Source organism: Ahaetulla prasina, chromosome 1, assembly GCF_028640845.1.
Source record: "Ahaetulla prasina isolate Xishuangbanna chromosome 1, ASM2864084v1, whole genome shotgun sequence".
NCBI lineage: Eukaryota > Metazoa > Chordata > Lepidosauria > Squamata > Colubridae > Ahaetulla > Ahaetulla prasina.
This window is the reverse complement of record NC_080539.1, coordinates 73,701,226-73,721,943: the sequence shown is the minus strand read 5'-3', so window position 1 is coordinate 73,721,943 and position 20,718 is coordinate 73,701,226. Positions and strand designations below refer to the sequence as shown.

The 20,718-nt window shown below is 40.2% G+C and overlaps 1 protein-coding gene across 17 annotated transcripts in view; it reads left to right on the top strand.

Moving 5' to 3' along the window:
- Positions 1–20,504, top strand: part of LOC131188558 (tight junction-associated protein 1-like) — a 63,438-nt gene extending 42,934 nt beyond the window's left edge. For 14 of the 17 annotated variants that reach the window (XM_058163973.1, XM_058163990.1, XM_058163947.1 and 11 more), the window contains 9 exons: positions 1,543–1,701; positions 5,183–5,211; positions 7,038–7,202; positions 8,353–8,514; positions 11,153–11,219; positions 11,682–11,711; positions 14,267–14,374; positions 14,955–15,038; positions 16,895–20,504. In XM_058163973.1, the coding sequence (XP_058019956.1) occupies positions 1,576–1,701; positions 5,183–5,211; positions 7,038–7,202; positions 8,353–8,514; positions 11,153–11,219; positions 11,682–11,711; positions 14,267–14,374; positions 14,955–15,038; positions 16,895–18,208 (2,085 nt within the window). In that variant the 5' untranslated portion in view covers positions 1,543–1,575 and the 3' untranslated portion in view covers positions 18,209–20,504. The remainder of the gene's footprint in view (positions 1–1,542; positions 1,702–5,182; positions 5,212–7,037; positions 7,203–8,352; positions 8,515–11,152; positions 11,220–11,681; positions 11,712–14,266; positions 14,375–14,954; positions 15,039–16,894) is intronic. The other 3 variants (XM_058164006.1, XM_058163999.1, XM_058164016.1) reach the window with 3 other exon arrangements.
- Positions 20,505–20,718: the final 214 nt, after the last annotated feature.

Sequence of the window (20,718 nt, the reverse complement as noted above, 5' to 3'; positions counted from 1 at the left end):
CTTTTAAAAGCATTTTTTTAACAACCTCTTCGGCCAAAGAGGTTGTAGAAAAAATGCTTTTAAAAGGCTCCTCTGGCGATCCCAGCTGAGTTGCCTGATCATCAGAGGCTTTTAAAAGCATTTTTTTACAACCTCTTCAGCCAAAGTAGGGCAGGAGTTTGCAGGCGAGGGGGATGGATGGATGGATGGATGGATGGATGGATGGATGGATGGGAGGCGGGCGAGTGCCAAGAACGCCGGGGAGATTTCCATCTTTGGTTGCCCCAGTGAACAGCTGACGAGTAGCAGCCATGAGGTGGCCACACTCGCTGGCTCTTGCACCCCCAAAATAATAAAGACTCCCCGATAATAAAGCCAAGCCCTTATTTCAGGGTTCAAAAAATATAAGACAGGGCCTTGTTTTCGGGTAATAAGTGGGAAGAGATAGATACTAGTAAGGAAGAGAAGAAGAATAGTAATACAGTCTTAGTAAATTATTTGACAGTGTTGTGGGAATTAGTTGTTAAGCAGAGTGATGGCATTCAGGAAATAACAGTCTTGTGTCTAGTTGTTTTGGAGTGCAGTGCCCTATAGCATCTTTTTGAGGGTAGAAGTTGAAACAATTTATGTTCGATATATGAGGGGTCTGTAGATATTTTCACAGCCCTCTTTTTGACTCATGCAGTATACAGATCCTCAATGGAAGGCAGGTTCATAGCAATTGTTTTTTCTGCAGTTCTAATTATCCGTTAAATTCTGTGTTTGTCTTGTTTGGTTGCAGAGCCAAACCAGACAGTTATGGAGGTGCAGATGACAGACTCAATAATTCCTCCGTAGAACTCTAATCAACACTTATTTTTAGTGCATTTTATGGATGCAGGACTATTTTTATTATAGTTGTTGGTCACTACTCTGATGTCTATTGTATGAATAGCCAAGTTCAGTTTTAGAAATGCTTGCTTTTTTCATTTAGGATCTGTCTTTGGCTTTGCCCTTGGCTTTTGAGGAAGCATTAACAGCAAATATTTCTTTGGGCTGTTTGTGTCCTTCTCTCATTCAAATATAATTTGCCTTTAATTAATTCAAGCACACAATTATTCCAGCTTGTCTTATACTTCATATCTGCGGTTTATTCTCTGTTGTCATTGTTGGCTCTGACAGTATTAGATCAATAGCTCCTGTCTAGTTTGTCACTGTTGCCTGTAACGTTTTTGGCTTTTCCTAAAGAGCCCAATCAATATTTTGCTCCAAGGTTTGTTCTCATATGCTATATATAATCTGGACACATGCCATATGTGTGTGTGTGTGTGTGTGTGTGTATCACACACAGTGAGAGGATGAACCTGCTTTTGCTCCCACTAGCTGGGCTGACACCGCTGTGTTTTTTCTTCTGCTCTTTCTTTATACTGCAGTTACTATTCCCACACTCTGGCCTGCTTCTTTCCTCTGTTCTGGGATTATATGGCTATTGTGAGTCAGCAGATTTTTGATTGTCTCGTGAAAACAGACTTGGTTTTTGGGAGCATCTATGACTCTTTTTTTTGTAATTTCTGCTGTTGGCAGGTGACCTGTGGTGAAAATCAAGCAAGAAGGACAATGACAAGCACAGTACCTTCCAAGAAGCCTTACCGTAAGGCTCCACCGCAACATCGTGAGATTCATCATGAGCTGCCCATTCTGTGTGATGAATATGATGGTGTGATTTTGGCAGAGCAGAATCAGGTAACTGAAATCAAGGCACTTAAGGATCTGGTGTATCTGCAGAAGGGGTTCAGCTGTATCAGGACAGATAACCTTAAACAGCAGGTGGATGGGTATGATGAGGTTTGCAATGTTAACTTTCCTTCCTTGTCTTTGGAGTCAAGTAGTGACAAGAAAGTAGCAGGATGCCAAGCAGAGCTAAACCTGAATCTATCTTCTGCCGTACTTCCCAGCTGGAAAGTAGAGAAACAGAGTATGAAGTACTCTCAGTATCCTAGCCAAAGGTGGCTCAGTAAATTCATGAGCCAGAGTGTGGAGACGTTAATGGCTTCTGGAGATGAAGGCCAAAAGCCAATCTGCTCCTTCAAAAGTAGAAGTTCTCTTATGTTCAAAGAACCTGCTGAGGTATTGGCACCAAGGAAATTCCGTATTCCAACCACTCACCTACCTCTCAAAGGCATCTTGAAGCAGACAAAGATGCTGAATGTGCAGCCTCAAAGCTTGGGAATATCCAACTCAGTAGAAACCCTGACCCAAAGCCACCAACCACAACAGTATAATGACCCTCAATTTTGCATCAAGAGTCATGACAGGCGTGCATCAGAATGTCACAATATTAGCTCTTCAGAGTTTGTTCAACGAAAAGACAAAAAAAGACAAGAGAAGCTCCAGTTCTCAAAGTTTCTGGACGAGATCACCCACAGAGTCCTGAGTCCTGTCTATTTGGGTGAAGATAGTGAAGAAGAAAGAATCCAGAAGTCGATTACAGTTTCCAAATGTTCCACACGAGAAGGGCCGAAGGAAAGCCTTCGTCTCGTTAAGAGGAGAGAAGAATGGAAGCGAGAGGGCCTTGAAATAATATTCTGCCATAGGAAGACTACGGAGGAAATGGACAGGACATCTAGACAAAGGAGAAAGCTTGCTCTAGTGAGGAAGGTCAGCACCGAGAAGCTTTGGTCTATGGAGAAACAGGTGGTGGATTTGTGTCAATATCAGTTGCAGTACCCAGTGGAATTGAGTTTGTCAACGTATCTTTTAAGCAGCACAGCATCTACCCTCAAAGAAAATATCTCAGCAGGTGGGAGGGAAGGATACAAGGCAGGACCAAAATGAATACTTGGTACGCACTTCCAATCCACCTGGCCACATGTCATTTTAGTGTGAGATTACCTGGAGGAGAAAAAGAGCTCGTCTCCTCCCTTCTGTTGGAAACAGGAGAATGGTAGTATATCACTTAGAATTTCTCTCTCTTTCAGCTTAACTATCAGCAAGGTAGGTGCTTAGAAAGAAGGGATAAGTAACCAATCTTGCACTTAACATACATATCTGTTGTAGCAATAAGCATTGGAAGGGAACTTCTCCCTTGTTCCTCAGTTGAGGATTTAATACAAAGCTTTTTAGCCCTGTCTTCTGTGGAAAGAGATTATTATGCAATAAGGAAACTCAGCCCTTTTACTTAAATGGGAACCTTTCGAGTATTAAGTTAATTTATATCCCTTTATATTGAAATTTAGATTGCTTTGGTTTGTTTCTTCAAGGTATTTTTTCCACACCTTTATTGCTGTGGTCAGTTTAGAGCACCATTTGTGCATTAATTTGAATAGTAACGCAATAAATCCTGCTGCTGTTGTTTGTTATCTGATTGCAAGATTGCAAAATGGTAGCTTAAAAGACTAAATGCATCTGTTGCAATTTACTTACTGGGTCATACAGGCTAATAAATGCACATTTTCATCTAAGCATTGTTCTTGAGATCTTCCATTGCTTTCTCCAAGGAAAAGAATTCTTAAGTTAAATGCTTTAATAGAAGATTTTGCAATTTCTGATATCAGATTTAAGAAAATATGGGGTCTTCTAAATGATGTTTTTTCTTCTGTTGTCATGGTTTTGTATGTGTGCTCTTCCTCTTTCTTGCTATCTGATTAGTCACCTTTCCCTCTGATTCAAATGCTGTGTGAAAGCAAAGAATAAAAGGTGTGGAATAGCTTGTTTGACAACTATATCAGTGGTGGGTTGCTACCAGTTCGCCTCAGTTCGGGCGAACTGGTAGTAGTGGCGGTAGGAGGCTCTGCCCGCCCACCACGATGTCATCAAATATGCTCTGTGCATATGCAGAAGCTTATGCGCATGTGCAGAAGTGGTGTGCGCGAGTGAACCGGTAGCAAAGATAAGTGAAACCCATCAACTGAACTATATATATGACAAATATGCCGAAAGTAGCAATGAGCAAGAAGAGAAGGAACAATTATTCCAAAGGTGCTTTTTCAAAAGCAACTGGACTTTGGTTTTCCTTGAGGACATTTCACTTCTCATCCAAGATGCTTCTTCAGTTCTGAATGAATGGTGGAGGATGGAAGGATTTATATTTATATCCTCCACCATTCAGTCAGAATTGAAGAAGCTTCTTGGATGAGAAGTGAAACTTCTTTAAGTAAAAAGAAAGAAAGTCCAGTTGCTTTTTGAAAAGGCACCTTTGGGACAACCATCACCTGGATGGCTGAGAATCTCCATAGACAAAAGGAGCAATTGGAAACTACGATATTTAAGAACCACTGAGGGTTTCTGATTCAAAGCTTCCCAAACCTCAAAAGATAATTATGAAATAAAATTAAATAGAAATACTAAGCAATAGTAAGTTTTGACACTTGACCGATTGAGGATATCTGGATTCAAGTTCCTATCAAACCATAACATTTAGATGATGAATTTAGATGGTTTCATTTCTAAAATATCTAAAATATTTCATTGGCCTAAAATATCTTAGTTTGTTGTGAGACTACCCTTTTTGTAAAATGGAGTCGGTAAAGAATGTTCTAGGTCCTTGATAGCAATATCATTTATCTTAAGTTTTTATTGATAGGATTGCTAAAATAATTGATTTAACATTGATTTATGGCACAATATAGTATTTTGCTAACATCTCAAAAAAAACATAGTGGTTGGTACCTTGAATGTCAAATAGTTTGTGATGATAGAAGGGAATAAACAAATGTCTGGAAAAGCTTAAGTCAACTGGTGTTTTGACTGAAAGAATACATTTGCCATAAAACAAATCCAAGGTACTATTTGTGTAATAAGCCTTGTGACTGAGAGATCTGTTCAGAATACTCTGTTCTTAATCCAAATTGTCCTCCCTTCATAACCACAGTTGTGGCCTAACATAGGCAGTTTCTCAAAAATATTTGTGGCTTCCCCAGAAATCTGATTTTCAGGTTGGTCTTGTCCCCTGGTGTCTGCTTGCACAAGTCCCCGTAATTTTCTTGGCAAGATTTCAAATGTAGTTTGCCATTGCCTGTTTCCTAGGGCTGAGAGAGTGATTGGGCCAACTGAGTTCAGGCAGGAGTAGAATGCATAATCTCCTGGTTTCAAGACTTGATATCTTTAACCATTATCCAAACTGGTCCTTATTTTTTTCCATTTAGCATTTGTATGGTTTAGTTTGATGTTCTGGTAACTAGTTTGTACTTTTCATTAAACCTCTGTTTCCTTTTATTTTCTGTAGGAGCCCTTGACAGATGCGGAAAGGATAAAGTAAGTATCCTGGCCTTTTTTTGTTCCATAGTTGTTTGTAGTACTTCTGGTTTCAGGTTATATTATCTGTGCTTATTTCCCGATGTTGTGGAATTGTGTTTTCCTCTGTTAACTTTTCAATATGCTTCAAAAGAACTAATGTATAACTTTTAAGTCCGGCAAAAGTGATCATTGTAGAGCTGATAAGGGCTGACTTGAGCTTAAACTGCCAAGGATGCTCTTCACAGAAACCCAGCTGTAGAATTATTAAATGAAAACTCCGGTGTTATCTTCGTCTTAGTGCTGCTGTAACAGGTTAGTTTAAGAACAATATCCATTCTAAGTTTGATTATTTATTTATATGTCTTTAAAATATTATTTTCTGTTGTTTTTGGAAAATCGAATGGGTAAAATATTTGCAGATGATAAGCCTGTGAAGAACAACACTAAAAGAATTATTGAATCTTTGAGAGAATATCTACATAGATGTAAATGTATGGACATGGCAACATCATCCTTATGCATCAGTATTTCCAAAGCCAATATATGAATCTTTGTTTAGAAATTTATTTGGAGACTTAAAAGTGGATAGTTCTCTTAATATGAACTTTGAAGTCAAGGTAAAAATGGGATGGTTATTTTCCTTCCTGCAATGTTATTTGTTTTCCCTGGGAACACATAAATTATTGAGTGAGTTTCAACTTCCAGTGGATACCTGAGCTATTTAGCCCCATCTGGCTGCTGTGCTTAATCTAAAGGCTGTAAACTAAGAAGGAGCTGCTTGCATAGATGGGTGGCCTACTTTTTAGAATTAAACCCTCTGTAGAGTAGTAGAGAAATGATCAAGCATGGAATTTTCCTTTCCTGACGAAAGCAAGTTGCTCACATTTGCTGATGTTGGTGCCCAGATGGGCTTGCTCCTTAAAACAATCTTGTGGGCATCTTCATTCTGTGCATTAGATTTACCTGATCTTGCATGCTCTTTTTGATTCCAAATTTATCCCAAATTCCTTTTCATCGTATTTTCTGGTCTGATAACATGCTAGGAATTTTGAAAAAAACTATCTTCAGCACTACCCAAATAGCAATAACAATAGTGCTTAGTCTTATATATTACCCCTTAGTGCTTTACAGCCCTCTCTAAGAGATTTATAGAGTCAGCATATTGCCCCCGACAATATGGGTCCTCATTTTACCAACACCTCAGAAGGATGGAAAGCTGAGTCAAACTACCCAAAGAGCTCCTGTAGCAAATAAAACCAGTCACAAAAATCTGACTCGAAAAGCAATGAATGAAAACCATATACTTTTGTATTTCACAAGTAACATTTTAGGAATTCCCTCCCCCACCCCTTTCTCTCTCACACACACAAACACCCCTACATCTTTAACCATAACAGACATGTCAATATAGTATTCCACTGACTACTTGCCTTCTGACTTTCTTAGATTTAATGCCTAATATCAGTATCTGGGAAATTTTTGGTCAGATAGTAAAGCAGGGCATTTGTAATCATTTTAAAGAAAACACTGCGCTTGCTAAGCCAAGCTTTTTATAAAAATAGGTCATGTGAGACAGACCTCATCTCCTTTGCAAGTCAATTATTTTAGTTATCCATGCTATGGATATAGCCTGCCTCGATTCCAGCAAAGCTTTTGACAAGATTCCACATGGCATTCTCCTTGACAAGTATTAAAGTATAATTTGGATAGCACCACAGTAAGATTGTTCTACAGCAGGTAGCCAGCTGTGCTCAGGCAATCAGCATAAACAATTCTACATCATGTTACAAAGCAGTAACTACTGGAATCTGTCTTACAGCCAGTATTATTTGGCATTTTTGTAGAAATCTGGATAACGAGATTGATGAGCCGCTTACTAAATTTGTAGAGGACCCAAAATTGGAAGACCTGGCTAAAATCCTAGGTGACAGAACAAGATTGCAGTCTAATTTGAACAAATTAGAAGGCTGGACTGAAAAGAAGCAAGTTGTTCTTCAAAAGGGAAAAATGTAAGTTGTTATATTTAGGGAGGAAAAATACATGGCACACCTAAAAGATGAGTATTCTTGGCTTGAAAGTGCCATAATGGAGAATGATCTGTGTGTATTCATTGTCAATAAGCTAACATAAGTTAGCGTGAGATAATTGTTAGAAGAACATTGTATCAAAGATATGTAAAGCCCTTATTCCCCTCTATTACACACTGGTGAGTCCACATATATAATTTTGGGACCACATTTCTAGAAAGTTGCAGGGGCTTCATCACTGGAGGTTTTAGAAAAGACTGGACAGCCACCTTTGTGAAATGGTATAGGATCTCTTGCTTGAGTGGGGGGTTGGACTAGAAGACCTCCAAGGTCCCTTCCAGCTTTATTCTGATTGATTGATTGATAATTTAGAACAGGTTCAGTGGAGGGTGACAAAGATGATAGAAAGACTAAAGCACAGACTGAAGGAACCTTGGATGTTCAACCAGAAAGAAAAAAGACTGAAGTGAGATATTAAAAAGGTAGTATAGATAAGATAATCAGGTACTATTTTCTATAGTCACAGAAATGGAAACCAAAAATAATGGTTACAAGTTTCAGCCTCTTGAAATTTGCTTAAATAAAAGGATAAACTTTTTAAAGATCTGAACAGCAATGGAATATTTCTCGTATGGAGGTTGTGGGTTTTCTATCCCTGGTTAGATTTTTAAGAGGATGCTGCTGCTTGAGGGTAATTTAATTGTTTTTCATGCATTTTGCAGATGATTGGACAAGATCTTTGAGCTTTTCACTTCCATGATTCTGTGATTCCTTTCCTGGCTTATCAGATGATGGTTTTTGAGAATCCTGTACAGGAAAATTTGAATTTGAAGCTATCAGTTTTCTGTCCACAGAACTTGTGGATATTGTGCAGAAAGTGACGGTGATTTGGGTGTCTATGTGTTTGGGTTATAATTAGCCAATTGTTCTAAGCAAATTTTCAGTTTATAAAGCTCATTTGTTCACTTTGCAGCTAAATTAGGTGACAATTGAAGCTATGTTTTATGCATTTATCTTGTTTCATCTTTCCAGAGTCCAGGAATGAAATTGAACTTTGTTCAGAGTCACATTGCTATATCGGCAGCAAAGTTCCCTGTAGTTTAATTGGAAATGCTGATTTTTTTTACCTTAGGTTGTTGCAGCATGACAATGAGGAGCTGCGTCGACGTCTGGCCTATGTCACGAACAAAATGGAAGCAATGGAGAGGGAGTTGGAGTCTGGGCAAGACTACCTGGAGATGGAATTGGGCCAAAATCGAGAAGAACTAGAAAAATTTAAAGACAAATTCCGTAGGTATGTGACTTTTAGAACATCAGGTGGGGAGGAGGAGAGGAGAGAAAAGCAGTCCAGTTTCTTAGTTGGTAGCGTTTAGCTTATTCTGCAATATATTTTACCATACTCTGCCATTTATAGAAATATTGCAAATGAAGTCAGGGACACCTTTGGCTTTCCAGGTTGTTCATTTACAACTCCTAATAGCTCCTGGCTGCTATTCTTCATAGTAGTTGTTTGATAACATCTGGAAAGCCAAAGTATATATTCTCTTGTAGATCATTAATATTGATCTACAAGAGAATATTGATCTATCTTGGAATATTGCATTCAGTTTTGGTCGCCACGATGTAAAAAGGATGTTGAGACTCTAGAAAGAGTGCAGAGAAGAGCAACGAAAATGATTAGGGGACTGGAGGCTAAAACATATGAAGAACGGTTGCAGGAACTCGGTATGCCTAGTTTAATGAAAAGAAGGACTAGGGGAGACATGATAGCAGTGTTCCAATATCTCAGGGGCTTCCACAAAGTAGAGGGAGTCAAACTATTCTTCAAAGCACCTTAGGGTAGAACAGGAAGCACCTTAGGGTAGAACAGGAAGCAATGGGTGGAAACTAATCAAGGAGAGAAGCAACTTAGAACTAAAGAGAAATTTCCTGACAGTTAGAACAATTAATCAGCGGAACAATTTGCCTGCAGAAGTTGTACATGCTCCAACACTGGAAATTTTTAAGAAAATGTTGGATAGCCGTTTGTCTGAAATGGTGTAGGGTTTTCTGCCTGGGCAGGGGGTTGGACTAGAAGACCTCCATGGTCCCTTCCAACTCTGATATTATCATTATTATTATTATTATTATTATGTACAGGGAAATTGTTCTATATGAAATGTGTGTCCTGAGGTGTGCAGACACTACTTAAAAAGATGGATTTTTTTCCCCTTTATCAATTAGCTTGCTATTGGCTAGCTTAGTGTTATGTAAGTAGATTTACAGAGCTATATTGTAATTACTACATAGAGATTATTCGGTCAGACTTTTTAATACTTTGGTTAATAACTGAAGACAGTCATAGGGAGCCGGAAAAAGAGAAGGAAATGAGTGTTACTGAATATTGTGAAAGACATGTGCCCAATCCAAATGTCTCCCCATGACTCCCCAAGATGATGGCTACATTGTCTTAATTGGCACTGAATCTTGAAATAAGTGATACCTGTTGAGATATATCACATTTTATTTCCATCATCTAGGTCACTGTACCTCAACCTTGGCAACTTGAAGGTGTGTGAACTTCAACTCCCAGAATTCCCCAACCAGAATTTTAGGAGTGAAGTCCACACATCTTCAAACTGCCAGTGTTGAGAAATACTAATCTAGGGCTTTGTTACACCTAGGAAAGTTGTTGACATGAGTGATGCTTTACTGCTACAGAGGGAAGGGGTCCTTTCTCATTGCCTATCAATATTTATAGTTTATTAAATATAACTAGGCCTGGATACAGTAGTTTAAACCAAGTTGAGAGTCTAGGTCTTAGAAAACACAGATAAATCATGGACCACCAGCTTAGAAACTGGGGCAATGAGACAAATTCCTTAGACGTTGCTTAATGTCAGATGTGCCTCCATTCAAAACTCAAGAAAAACCCAACTCCATGTTTGTAGAGAAAGGTACTTTTACTGAGTACGAACTGAATGCAATGAAAGAAAAGCCAGGTCTAAGGCAATAGGTGTGAAAATTAGATATTGAAAGCAATCCCAAAACTCTTCCCCCCAAGGACCCAGGTTGAGTGTCCAATCCACATCTCCCCAAGGTATCATGTGGGGTTCTTCTTCAGACGGCTCCCATCTATCTGGTATGCCAGAACGGTTGACCTTGACAGCTATCAGCTCCTTCCACAGCTGCTTGAAGACTGTGAGAAGTTTCCTCCCTCCACCAGCTCACTTCGCCACCCCCAAATATCAGCAAAACCTCCTTCCTCCCGTTACAATGGCAACCGATAGCAAGCAAGCATTATAGACAGAGGTTGACATGTGCAGTCATTAATATAACTGCTTCATAGGTGGGAGGAAGATGAGATGATGAAGAGAGAGGCAGAGATTAACCTTTATACCAGGGGTGAAATCCAGCAGGTTCTGACAGGTTCTGGAAAACCGGTAGCAGAAATTTTGAGTAGTTCTGAGAACTAGCAAATACCACCTCTGGCTGGCCCCAGAGTGGGGTGGGAATGGAGATTTTGCAATATCCTTCCCCCGCCACGCCCACCAAGCCACACCCACAGAACCGGCAGTAAAAAAATTGAATTTCACCATTGACCTTTACTGATAACTGTATTCTACCATACAGAATTGGGAGATTTCTCTGAAAGCTTTATCATAGCCTTCAACATTTCTGATCTTTCGCTGGAGTGAATTTTGATCATTTCCCCTTATCAAGCTTGTTCTCCCCCCCACCTACATTCTCACACCCACCCCTCAATTTTGTACCCCCTTTCTCAAGCTTCCTGCAGATTAATGCAGAAGGAGATGAAATACCCAAACATGGCAGAGTTTAAGGCATCCGTAAACACAATATCACAGTCCATTGTATAATATGTCATATCTGGTTTTCACCCCAGGGAACCTTTTGTGCCTATTCAGTAACATGGGTACTCTTCTATATCTTAGATTGCAAAATAGTTACACAGCTTCACAAAGAACAAATCAGGATTTGGAGGAGAAGCTGCATGCCCTGGTAAGTGATTGTATGGCCCTATAATGAGTAGAATGGGCAGGGCTAACTGTTTTAAAGTTTTTAAAGGGTACCAGTACTGTATAGTAATATCAACATGCAAAGAATCAAGATTTGAAATAGAATTTCAGTGTAGAGTTGATGAAAATGGGCATTGCTTCTAAGTCTTGTGTTTTGTGCAACAGTGTTTTGGGTTCTTCTGCAACGCAGCTATTTGTAGTTTTGCCTCACAGTTCTTTAAAAGAGTCTTAGAGTCATTATATGCTGCTTATTGCAGAATCTGGGTGGGACGGTTTTATCATGAATTGTGGGGTATCAGAGTGGAGCCAACATTTGTATATTATGTGCATTCATAACACTCATGGCTTTTTTTCTCTCCTCTCTCTCTTTCTCTCTCTCTCTCTGTCTCTGTTTCTTTCCTTCCTACGCTGCTGCTGGCACATGCTGGGTGTGCTCACCTCTCAGGCCTCTCTCAGTCAAAACTGGATTTTTGCAGTTGCGTCTTTTCGTTTGTGTGTTTTTCTTTTCCTCTTCACATGTTTCAGCCTTTCCAGTTTCATTGTTCTCCATGCATTACTCAGCCCCACTTGCACTGTCTTTGATGGGATCCAGAATCTGAATCAGCCTGCAACTTGGGTTTGAATGAAATAGCCGATCCTTTCCTAGCATGATTTGCTCCATCCTATTTTATGGGATGTCATAGGGTTGTTGTTTTTTGGGGGAGGGGTGGAGGATGCCATTTGTCTACCCAAAAAATTAATCCACAAACTGACATGAAATACAGTGCTTTTTCTTATCATTGCAGAACTAGGAGTTGGGTAGTACAGTTCTCAGAAGCTTCAATCACCATACCAAAATTCTCATTGTAGTACAAATACAGTATTAAATCATTATCATTTAAATCCAATATCAGCACCCATGCTTCACAAGACAGAACGGAGTGGGAACAAGTTCGCGTTTTTCAAATTAAATGAAATGTTTTGCTGAAGCAGCTGCTGACACAAAGGTGCCAGTAATCTTGGTGTTAGTATGAAAGTTATATTATCTGTCATCTGAACTGAGAGATGGGTGGCAAATAAATTTGAAAATAAAATAAATGGGGTGAACATGTGAAATATCAGAAAGCTTCTGATCCTGCTCACTTTATATCACAAGTTGTATAACTGTGCAGGAAAAAGAAACAAAAATTTTTCTCTGTGGGCTTTAGAACAATAAGGTATTACTTTAAATACAAAATGAATACTCTGAGAATCAATTTTCATGGAAAGCATAGGTGGACAAAGTGGAAAGCACAAGTTGTGTATTTTCCTGATCCCTGAATCCCATCCTGATCATACTCCTTTACTATGAGTGCTTTGCTGGGTGGGATTGCCACTGAGGCTGGAAACACATATAGCGTGAGCAGTAAAGTAGGCTTAAAGTAATAGACAGATCTCAACATTCATTCCTCAAACTTGGGCAAGATCTCGGCCCCAACTACTTGCATCATCAATGTACCCATTGCCTTCATTTTGCTCCAAAGGGTGGGTCTCAGCTGCTGGAAGGTTGCTCACCCATTGAAAGACCCTATACTTACCGGTAGTACCGGTATTTAAAGGCTGTTGTACACTTATTTGAAGAAGTTGGAATAAAAGGACGGTCTTGGAGACTCAAGAAATAGTTAGGATGTGCAAGTCAGTTTAAGTCTATTTCTTATCAAAATGGCATGCATTTAAACATTACTTTTTGCCTCTCAGACAGTCTCTGAATTACCTGCTTAAAAAAACACTATCTAGTTTTGTCTAGTGATTCAGGCACCAGGTTAGAAATCAGGAGATTGCGAGTTCTAATCCCGCTTTAAGCATGAAAGCCAGCATACATGATTTTGGGCTAGTCAACCTCTCTCAACCCAATCTACCTCATAGGGTGGTTGTTGTGGGAAGATAGGAGGAAGAAGAAATATTAGGTATTAGGTATGTTTGCCACCTTGACTTATTTATAAATATAATAAAGATGGAATAGAAATAAATAAATAAATAACCCCTCAATCATTGTTATTTATTGCACTTGTCCTATGCACCTTGCTCAGAGTATGCATTTTTGTTTGAATTCATTCCAAGATGGATTTCATTTTTGGTGGGTCACATCACTTTTATTATAAAGAATATATATATACTAGCCTGCAGTGCTAGGTAAGTGTAGGAGAGTAGAATTTTAAATCTCATGGTGCAGGAACTTTTGCTTTCTAATGATAAGCTCTAGATATTGATTTGCTATGTTTTTTAAAGAGTACAATATCTGCTTGCTTTCAAAATTTTCTCCTACCATTCTCCCACCATGTCTAGACTAAAACTTGAAAATTGAGATTTTTGTTAATTAACATTATTATTATGAAATTAAAGGCCATGTGTAACGGTGAGATTCAGACGAAGCCAAATAAGTTACTATTCCTCTGCCCGACAATTACCGTAAATGATTGTTACAGAAAACCTGGATATATGTAGAGTTGTGGAAAACATGAGTAGAAGATATAATAAGTACAGTTGCTTTGGATATTTTATGTGCTCCTTTTATCTTTTCCTTAGATAAATACACACAAACAGCTTTTCACAGTTTCCCCAAGCATAAATTCTCCCCTGCTCAAATGTGTATATTCAATCCAAAATTACTAAAGTCTGATCTTGCTTGCTTTTGGATTTCAATTCTTATAATTCTTATAATGCCTGACAATAGATAATGCCAGCTTAAAATGATATGAATTGGAGCACATAGCAGAAGCTCAGATTTACCAATTCCTGATTTAAAAGGCATTCTTCATGTTTGTATGGTGTTTTTGCAAACAGGTATGAAGAAGTCAAGAAACACTCAAACATAGTTTGTGTTCCTAAATCATTCCCTTCCTAAGACACACAAAAATAATTATATGGGTTACTTAAGCCTCTTTTTTGCTAAATGAAGAAAAGGAGTTTGACTTTTGGAGTTGGGTAGGATATGGAAGAGAAAAAGGCAAGGATGAAGACTGCCAATTGTTGACTAATGTGACTCATCACCTGTATATTGCTATCCTCTAGATTAAAAAAGCTGAAATGGATCGGAAAACTCTTGATTGGGAAATTGTGGAGCTCACTAATAAGCTTCTGGATGCCAAAACAACTATCAATAAACTGGAAGAGCTTAATGTAAGTTTTTTTCAGAACATTGATCTTGTGTAATAATTAATAGGCTTATCCTTACTTAAGTATATTAGTTTTTAAAATTCTGTGAAGAGCAGCAGATGACAGCCTGCTGAAGATCAATAAAGACCATTCTAAAAAAAAAACCATGGGATTGTATAAGGGAGCCCAATTCCTATCCAAGCAACATATTGACACATATATACTTTTTCAAGGAGATGGATTGTGAAAATTGGGATACTTAATCTGTGTTTTATTTAGAACATCCTTTCCCAATTGGGTGTTTTTAAAATGTACAAAATTAGGAATAGGGGCCTTCCCACTTGGGGTGTCAAACTCGCAGGCCAGTTGTGTCATGTGCTGGCCCTGCCCCCTCCCGATTTAGCAAAGGGGGAAAAAGTCCCAGTACGTCAGGTGACAATGCCGTGACAACGCGAGTTTGACAGTCCTGCCGTAAACTGTTGCAAGTTCTCAGTTATTTTGTTTTCATCATTGCGAAATACTTTTGTACTTTTTCCTGGGACATCACATGGTTGTGGACCATTTCAAGCTATGTCTCTTCAATTACGATGTGTTGTCTTGACAGGAGCGATACCGGCTAGACTGTAATTTAGCAGTGCAGCTCCTGAAGTGCAACAAATCTCATTTTCGGAACCACAAATTTGCCGATGTAAGTAAAAACCTGGAGGGGTTTGAGGACTGGTGACTTTAATGGCCTGGGTTGAACTGCCTGTCCTTATTTTTCTGGGATTTCTGTTTCCTAAAGGGGAAAACAAACAGTTAATGCCAGTCATCTTGTTCATGTTTCTCACTTTCATTGCCTCATTGGCTTTGAATTCAGTAGGTTCCTGAAAAGAGTTTCATGAATTCCAAGCCTCCTGCTTAATCCTAACTTTCCTCTTTTCTATATGAGTCCTCGGCACAATGAGTTCTTATAAGAGAATTACTACTCCAATACAGGAATCTGTTTACTACAGAATCTGTTTACTACAGAATCTGTTTACTACAGGGATTTTTAACAAACTAAAGTGAAGAGGTAATTTAGTAGCAGGACAGAAAACAAGGAAGCTAGTTAGACTAGGAAATTTAAATATCTAGAGCAGTGGTTCTCAACCTTTATTGTGCTGCAACCCCTTTAATACAATTCCCCACAATGTGGTGACCCCAACCGTAAAATTATTTTTTTTAGGCAGTGATCTCAGCGCGCCTCAGCAGCCGCAGAAGGGGGGGGAAGCGGCAAACAGTTTTTTTGAATTTATCGCGCCTGAAACCGTATTGGCTAACGATCTGAACTGCTTGCGATTGCCTTGAGGATAGAGGCATTAAAGCGGAGACTCCTCCCCTGTTAAGTTTATCGCGCCTGAAGCCAGATTAGGCTAGTGATTGGGAGTGATTGCAGCTGGCTTGAGAGGGAGACATCAGAGCAAAGATTTCTCTCTTTTTTAATTCATCGTGCCTGAAGCTGAATTCGGCTAGCGATTTGAAGAGCCTGCAGCTGGCTTGTGGAGTCAACCATTGGAGCTCAATTCTTCGACTTGCAAGTATACTTCCCATATTTCCGATGGTCTTAGGTGACCCCTGGCAAATTGTCATTCGACCCCCAACGGGGTCGCGACCCACAGGTTGAGAACCACTGATCTAGAGCGTTTTATAGTCCCAAAAAAATTTTTTTTTATTAGTTGTGAAATTGTGTCTGACCCATTGCGACCCCGTGGACAAAGTTCCTCCTGTCCTCTACCATATATTACTTTTAAAAGGGGGGAGGGGGTTCATTTATATTTGCAAGCCTGGTACATGTATTCAGGTATGAGTGTTTACACATTTCTACTGCTGGATATTTATGTTAGCTCAATGCTTGTCTTCGCAGTCCTAACATATCTGTCCCATCACAGGGCATTTGGCCAGGGACAAAGACTACATCACCTCTGCATTCATCCTATTCAATCTTTGCCATGGGTGCTGGCTTTCATGTTCCCTGTCATTCCTCTTTTCATGGTTTACAGGAATTGCTGCAGTATTTATTGGGAAATGAATAAGAGCGGAGTCCTGCAGGAAGGCATTTTAGAGAGCAAGGAAGGACCATGTTCTGCTAAAAGCTCAGCTCTAGGATGTTCTGCAAGTTGTTCTGCACGGAATCTATTTGTGTAATAAACGTAGCTTATAACGAGGGCAAGGAGGGAATTGGTCATTCAGTTCAGTATGGCAATCAACTTTTTTCCCACCGATCAATAGTATTGTGTTGGCCTAACTGGAGCAAGGACTGCAAGATATTACAAATATTTCTATTTGTTCTAAACGTATATTGGAAGCACAATATTTCCCTTGATTCTGGGATAGAAAAAGAAGTATTTTGAATGTAGGTATTACCTATTTGAAAAGCTCTTCAGTTACATTGAGTTAGAACAAGCAGTTTAGATGGGTTTTGCAGAAACCTCTACAGACACCTTGGTGTATCTGTCCATCCCATTTACCGTGTTTCCTATATGCTATTTTAATTCCAGACTACTCTTGTCTTTTACTTATTAGCTTCCATCCGAGCTGCAAGATATGGTCAACAAGCACTTGCAAAACACTCAGGATTCTGTAGGCCCTGGCCAGGAGGAACTGCACACCTTGGCTCCCTCTGATGCTGTGCCCACCTCAGTCATTGCTAGAGTGTTGGAGAAGCCAGAATCATTGGTGCTGAACTCAGCCAAATCCAGCAGTGGAAGTTGCTGTATGGCTGAAGATGTTTTTGTGCATGTAGATATGAGTGGCACCCTTCCTGAAACTTGTGTGAGTTCGGGGCAAGCAGAAAGCAAGGGGAAGGAGGGATCTAGACAGCAAAATGGGAGCTGCAAACCACAGAACTGCTTGGAGAGCCTGCCAAAGGAGGTGCCTACTTTTGAGAAATTAAGCCCATATCCCACCCCTCCCCCTCCCCACCCCATGTATCCAGGGCGCAAAGTCATTGAGTTTTCTGAGGACAAGGTGCGGATTCCAAAGAACAGTCCACTGCCCAATTGTACTTATGCTACCCGCCAAGCTATCTCGTTGAGTTTAGTCCAGGGGGAGGATGAGAACTGTGACAGGCAGCGCCCCCTTCCTAGCAGCCCAGCCTCAGGTCAACGCTCTGCCTCCAGCTGCTCCTACCAACCTTCCCCCAAGTTGAACCGGGTTCCTGGATCATCTCAAAGCAGCCCTTTCAGCAGCCCCCCACAGGTTCCCAGCACATTTGCCAGTTCCGCCAGCTCCGAGGAGGATTTACTAGCTAACTGGCAGCGGATGTTTGTGGATAAGGCTCCTCCTACCACAGAGCAGGTGCTAGTAAACCGTACTGCATTTAGCCGTGACACAGCACAGGAGCTTCAGAAACGTTTCAGCCGCTCCATGCAAGAGTTAGGTCGAGTAGCTTCCGCCTACTCAGATGGTGAAGAATCTGTGCAGAGCTACAGCTGGACTGTAAGCAGAGACTCAAGCGTGGACATCGACAGCACAGAGTTTCGAAGTCACCGGAACCACTTCTCTTCTGACTACAGCACAGATTTCTCCCAGGACGAAAGCTGCAAATTGCTGCAAGGGTCTGGTACTGAGGCAATGGCAGAGCCTGTCACTTCTTCACCAGAGAAGTCCAAAGATTACATAGACTACTCATCTGGGAGCCCAGCTGAAGAACAGGAATTGCTGCTCCAGGAAAGCAGGGTGAACAGCCAGGAGGGGGTTTCTGAGCAGAGCAAGGATGGCAAGAGCAAGCCACCTCCTGGGCGCCCACATCGCAGCCCCAAGAGAATGGGGGTTCATCATTTACATCGGAAGGACAGCTTAACCCAGGCTCAGGAGCAAGGCAACTTACTTACTTGAGAATGGAGAAGAATTGTCTTGGCTACCCAGGTTGATTGTTGCATTCTCTTCCCAGGGTTGCCCTTCAAGCCCTGAGACTCAAGGGATTGCCATCATGTTATTTTGGCCAGGAATTCTAGGCAATGTTTAAGTATTTACTGTCTTTTTAATAACACGGGAAAGGGGGAAGAGAGCTCTTCTCTAGCACCAGGATACACTTGGATGTATGCTGGCAACTCTTTGTGCTGATGTTGACTGCTCAAGCACTCCTCAGGTGTGGATAAGAGATAGAATTGTGCTCTCTGTGCCTGCCTTCTTCAACCTGTTCTCCTTGTCTTGAAGGCCAAGATCTAGAAAATAGTTACACTGAGTCCAATTATAATAATATATATGATTGGAAAACCAGCACAATTTTAGATCTACACAAGCACTCTTAACTGTATGAATCTGGTGTTAATTACCTTACAGACCTTCCCTCTTAAGGTAAAGAACAATGGAGCAGTTGAAACAAAGGCACGCTTTCTATCTTCCCTCCATGTCTCCTTCCTCAAAACGCTTGGTGAGGGGTTCCACCTGACTTCATTTCTTTTCTTCAAAAATTCTGCCTTCACACTTACTGATCAGTTCCAATTGATTCAAATTAAGTCCTGAGACACCTGAAGCCTATATTTCTACTTTTTCGGCTTGTTGCATGAGGTAGGAATATTTAGTCCCTATTTTCTTGCCTCTATCTCCCACCAAGCCATCAGGTGAAGAAGATGAGTAAAGAAGTGAGAAGCCTTCTGTGAATGAACATCCTCAGTTCTGTAAGCTATTTGGTGAATTCTGTAACATTTTGGTTGAGTTCATGTTTGTCTCTCCAAGCTTTCCTGTGGCTATATGCATAGGTCAACAATGCAGATGAGGCACAGGAATCACCTCTACTGTTTCTTTGCATGTTGCATATGGGGAATGGGGCTCCATATTCTGGAAGTTGGGGTTGTCTGCCAAACTAGACCTCAGACTCCCTGCCATAGTCTCCCAACTTGAGCTAGCTCAGGGGTCTCCAACCTTGGCAACTTTAAGACTTGTGGACTTCAACTCCCAGAATTCCTCAGCCAGCTTTGCTGGCTGAGGGATTTTGGGAGTTGAAGTCCACAAGTCTTAAAGTTGCCAAGGTTGGAGACCTCTGAGCTAGATTGTTTGCCATAATGAGCTGAGTCTGTGGTAGCTGTCTGTTTAGCTATCACTTGGCTACTCTGGATCATGATTTGGTGATAGTATATTATCTATGTTTTCCTTTGGATTAGTCTTCCTCACTCTTATTCTTTAGATGTGTAGGGGCTAAAATTCCCAGCAAGTGTGACTGTATAGGGCTGTGTGGTTTCAACACTTCTGGGGTGGGGTCAGGGGGATGCCAAATTGAGGAATGCTGCTTCAAGTCTTCAACTGTTAATATATACTTAATTCTCCATTTTTGAGTGAACAGAAAAGTGTTGTGGGATGGGGTGGTACATACTGTAGAAGAGAGATCTCAGCTTCTTGATCTTGAGTCATCTTATGCCTGGTCCATAAAATTATTTCACTAGCTGAGGGGGAAAAAATCCCATTAATCCAAGACTAAACCATACAGCCAGCTTGCCTCTTGTTGATTCTTCTTGGCAGAAAATTAGATACTTCTTGTTTGCCCCCTTGGAGACGGCTGATGAGGATGGGCATCCCAATACGGGGTCCAAATTGACACTAGTGCCTTTCCAAGGCCTTACCCAAGGTCTTTTATTCCCTTTCCCCCTTTTTGGTTTCCTACTTGTATTCAGTATTTTGTTCTTACTTTCTGGCTGTTTTTGTGTGTTATTTGCGCATTTGAGGGGAGGGACTAATTTCATAGTGTTAAGAATTTTTCATTAAAGAATCAAACTTCCATATTTGAATTCATTAACCTGCCCTGCTATTCATGCAACCAGAGAAACTTCTTGGCTACTTCGCTTAATTGTTTTTGCCAGTAATTTGTTTGAATGAGATTTTGGTAATTTTCTGTTAGAGAATATTACGGCCTTTCTTTTCAAATACAGCAATCTGGTCATACCTGACCTTTTGGATATGGTCGTGTTTAAATTCTTACTAATGGACCATTCCTTTAGTTAAGCTGCTAGCTACTGCATTGTATTAGTGAGATGTAACACAGTATTTTTTGCTAATAAACTGGTGCTAAAGATATTATTCCTTTAGCTTACATAATACTTAGTGGTCTGAATTCTTCAGCTGATATTTACTTACTTCCTCATTCATTCTCTTGATTTAGCTTGTGAATTCCTTGAATTTTCTCTGCACTACATGGAAGGGACAAAGGTCGCTATTTTTTTCTGTTCCAGTCCGGTATTCTTTTAATTTGGTTACTGATGGAGGTAGGGCAGCTTGGTGACCTTTTATTTAAACCAGTATTGGTTGAATCTTATCTAGTTGAAATGAAATAGTTCTCATGAGCTAATTGGGTCAATGGAATCGATTCGAGTTTCGGTTTACAATATGTTAAATCCAGATCCAGTTCTCCT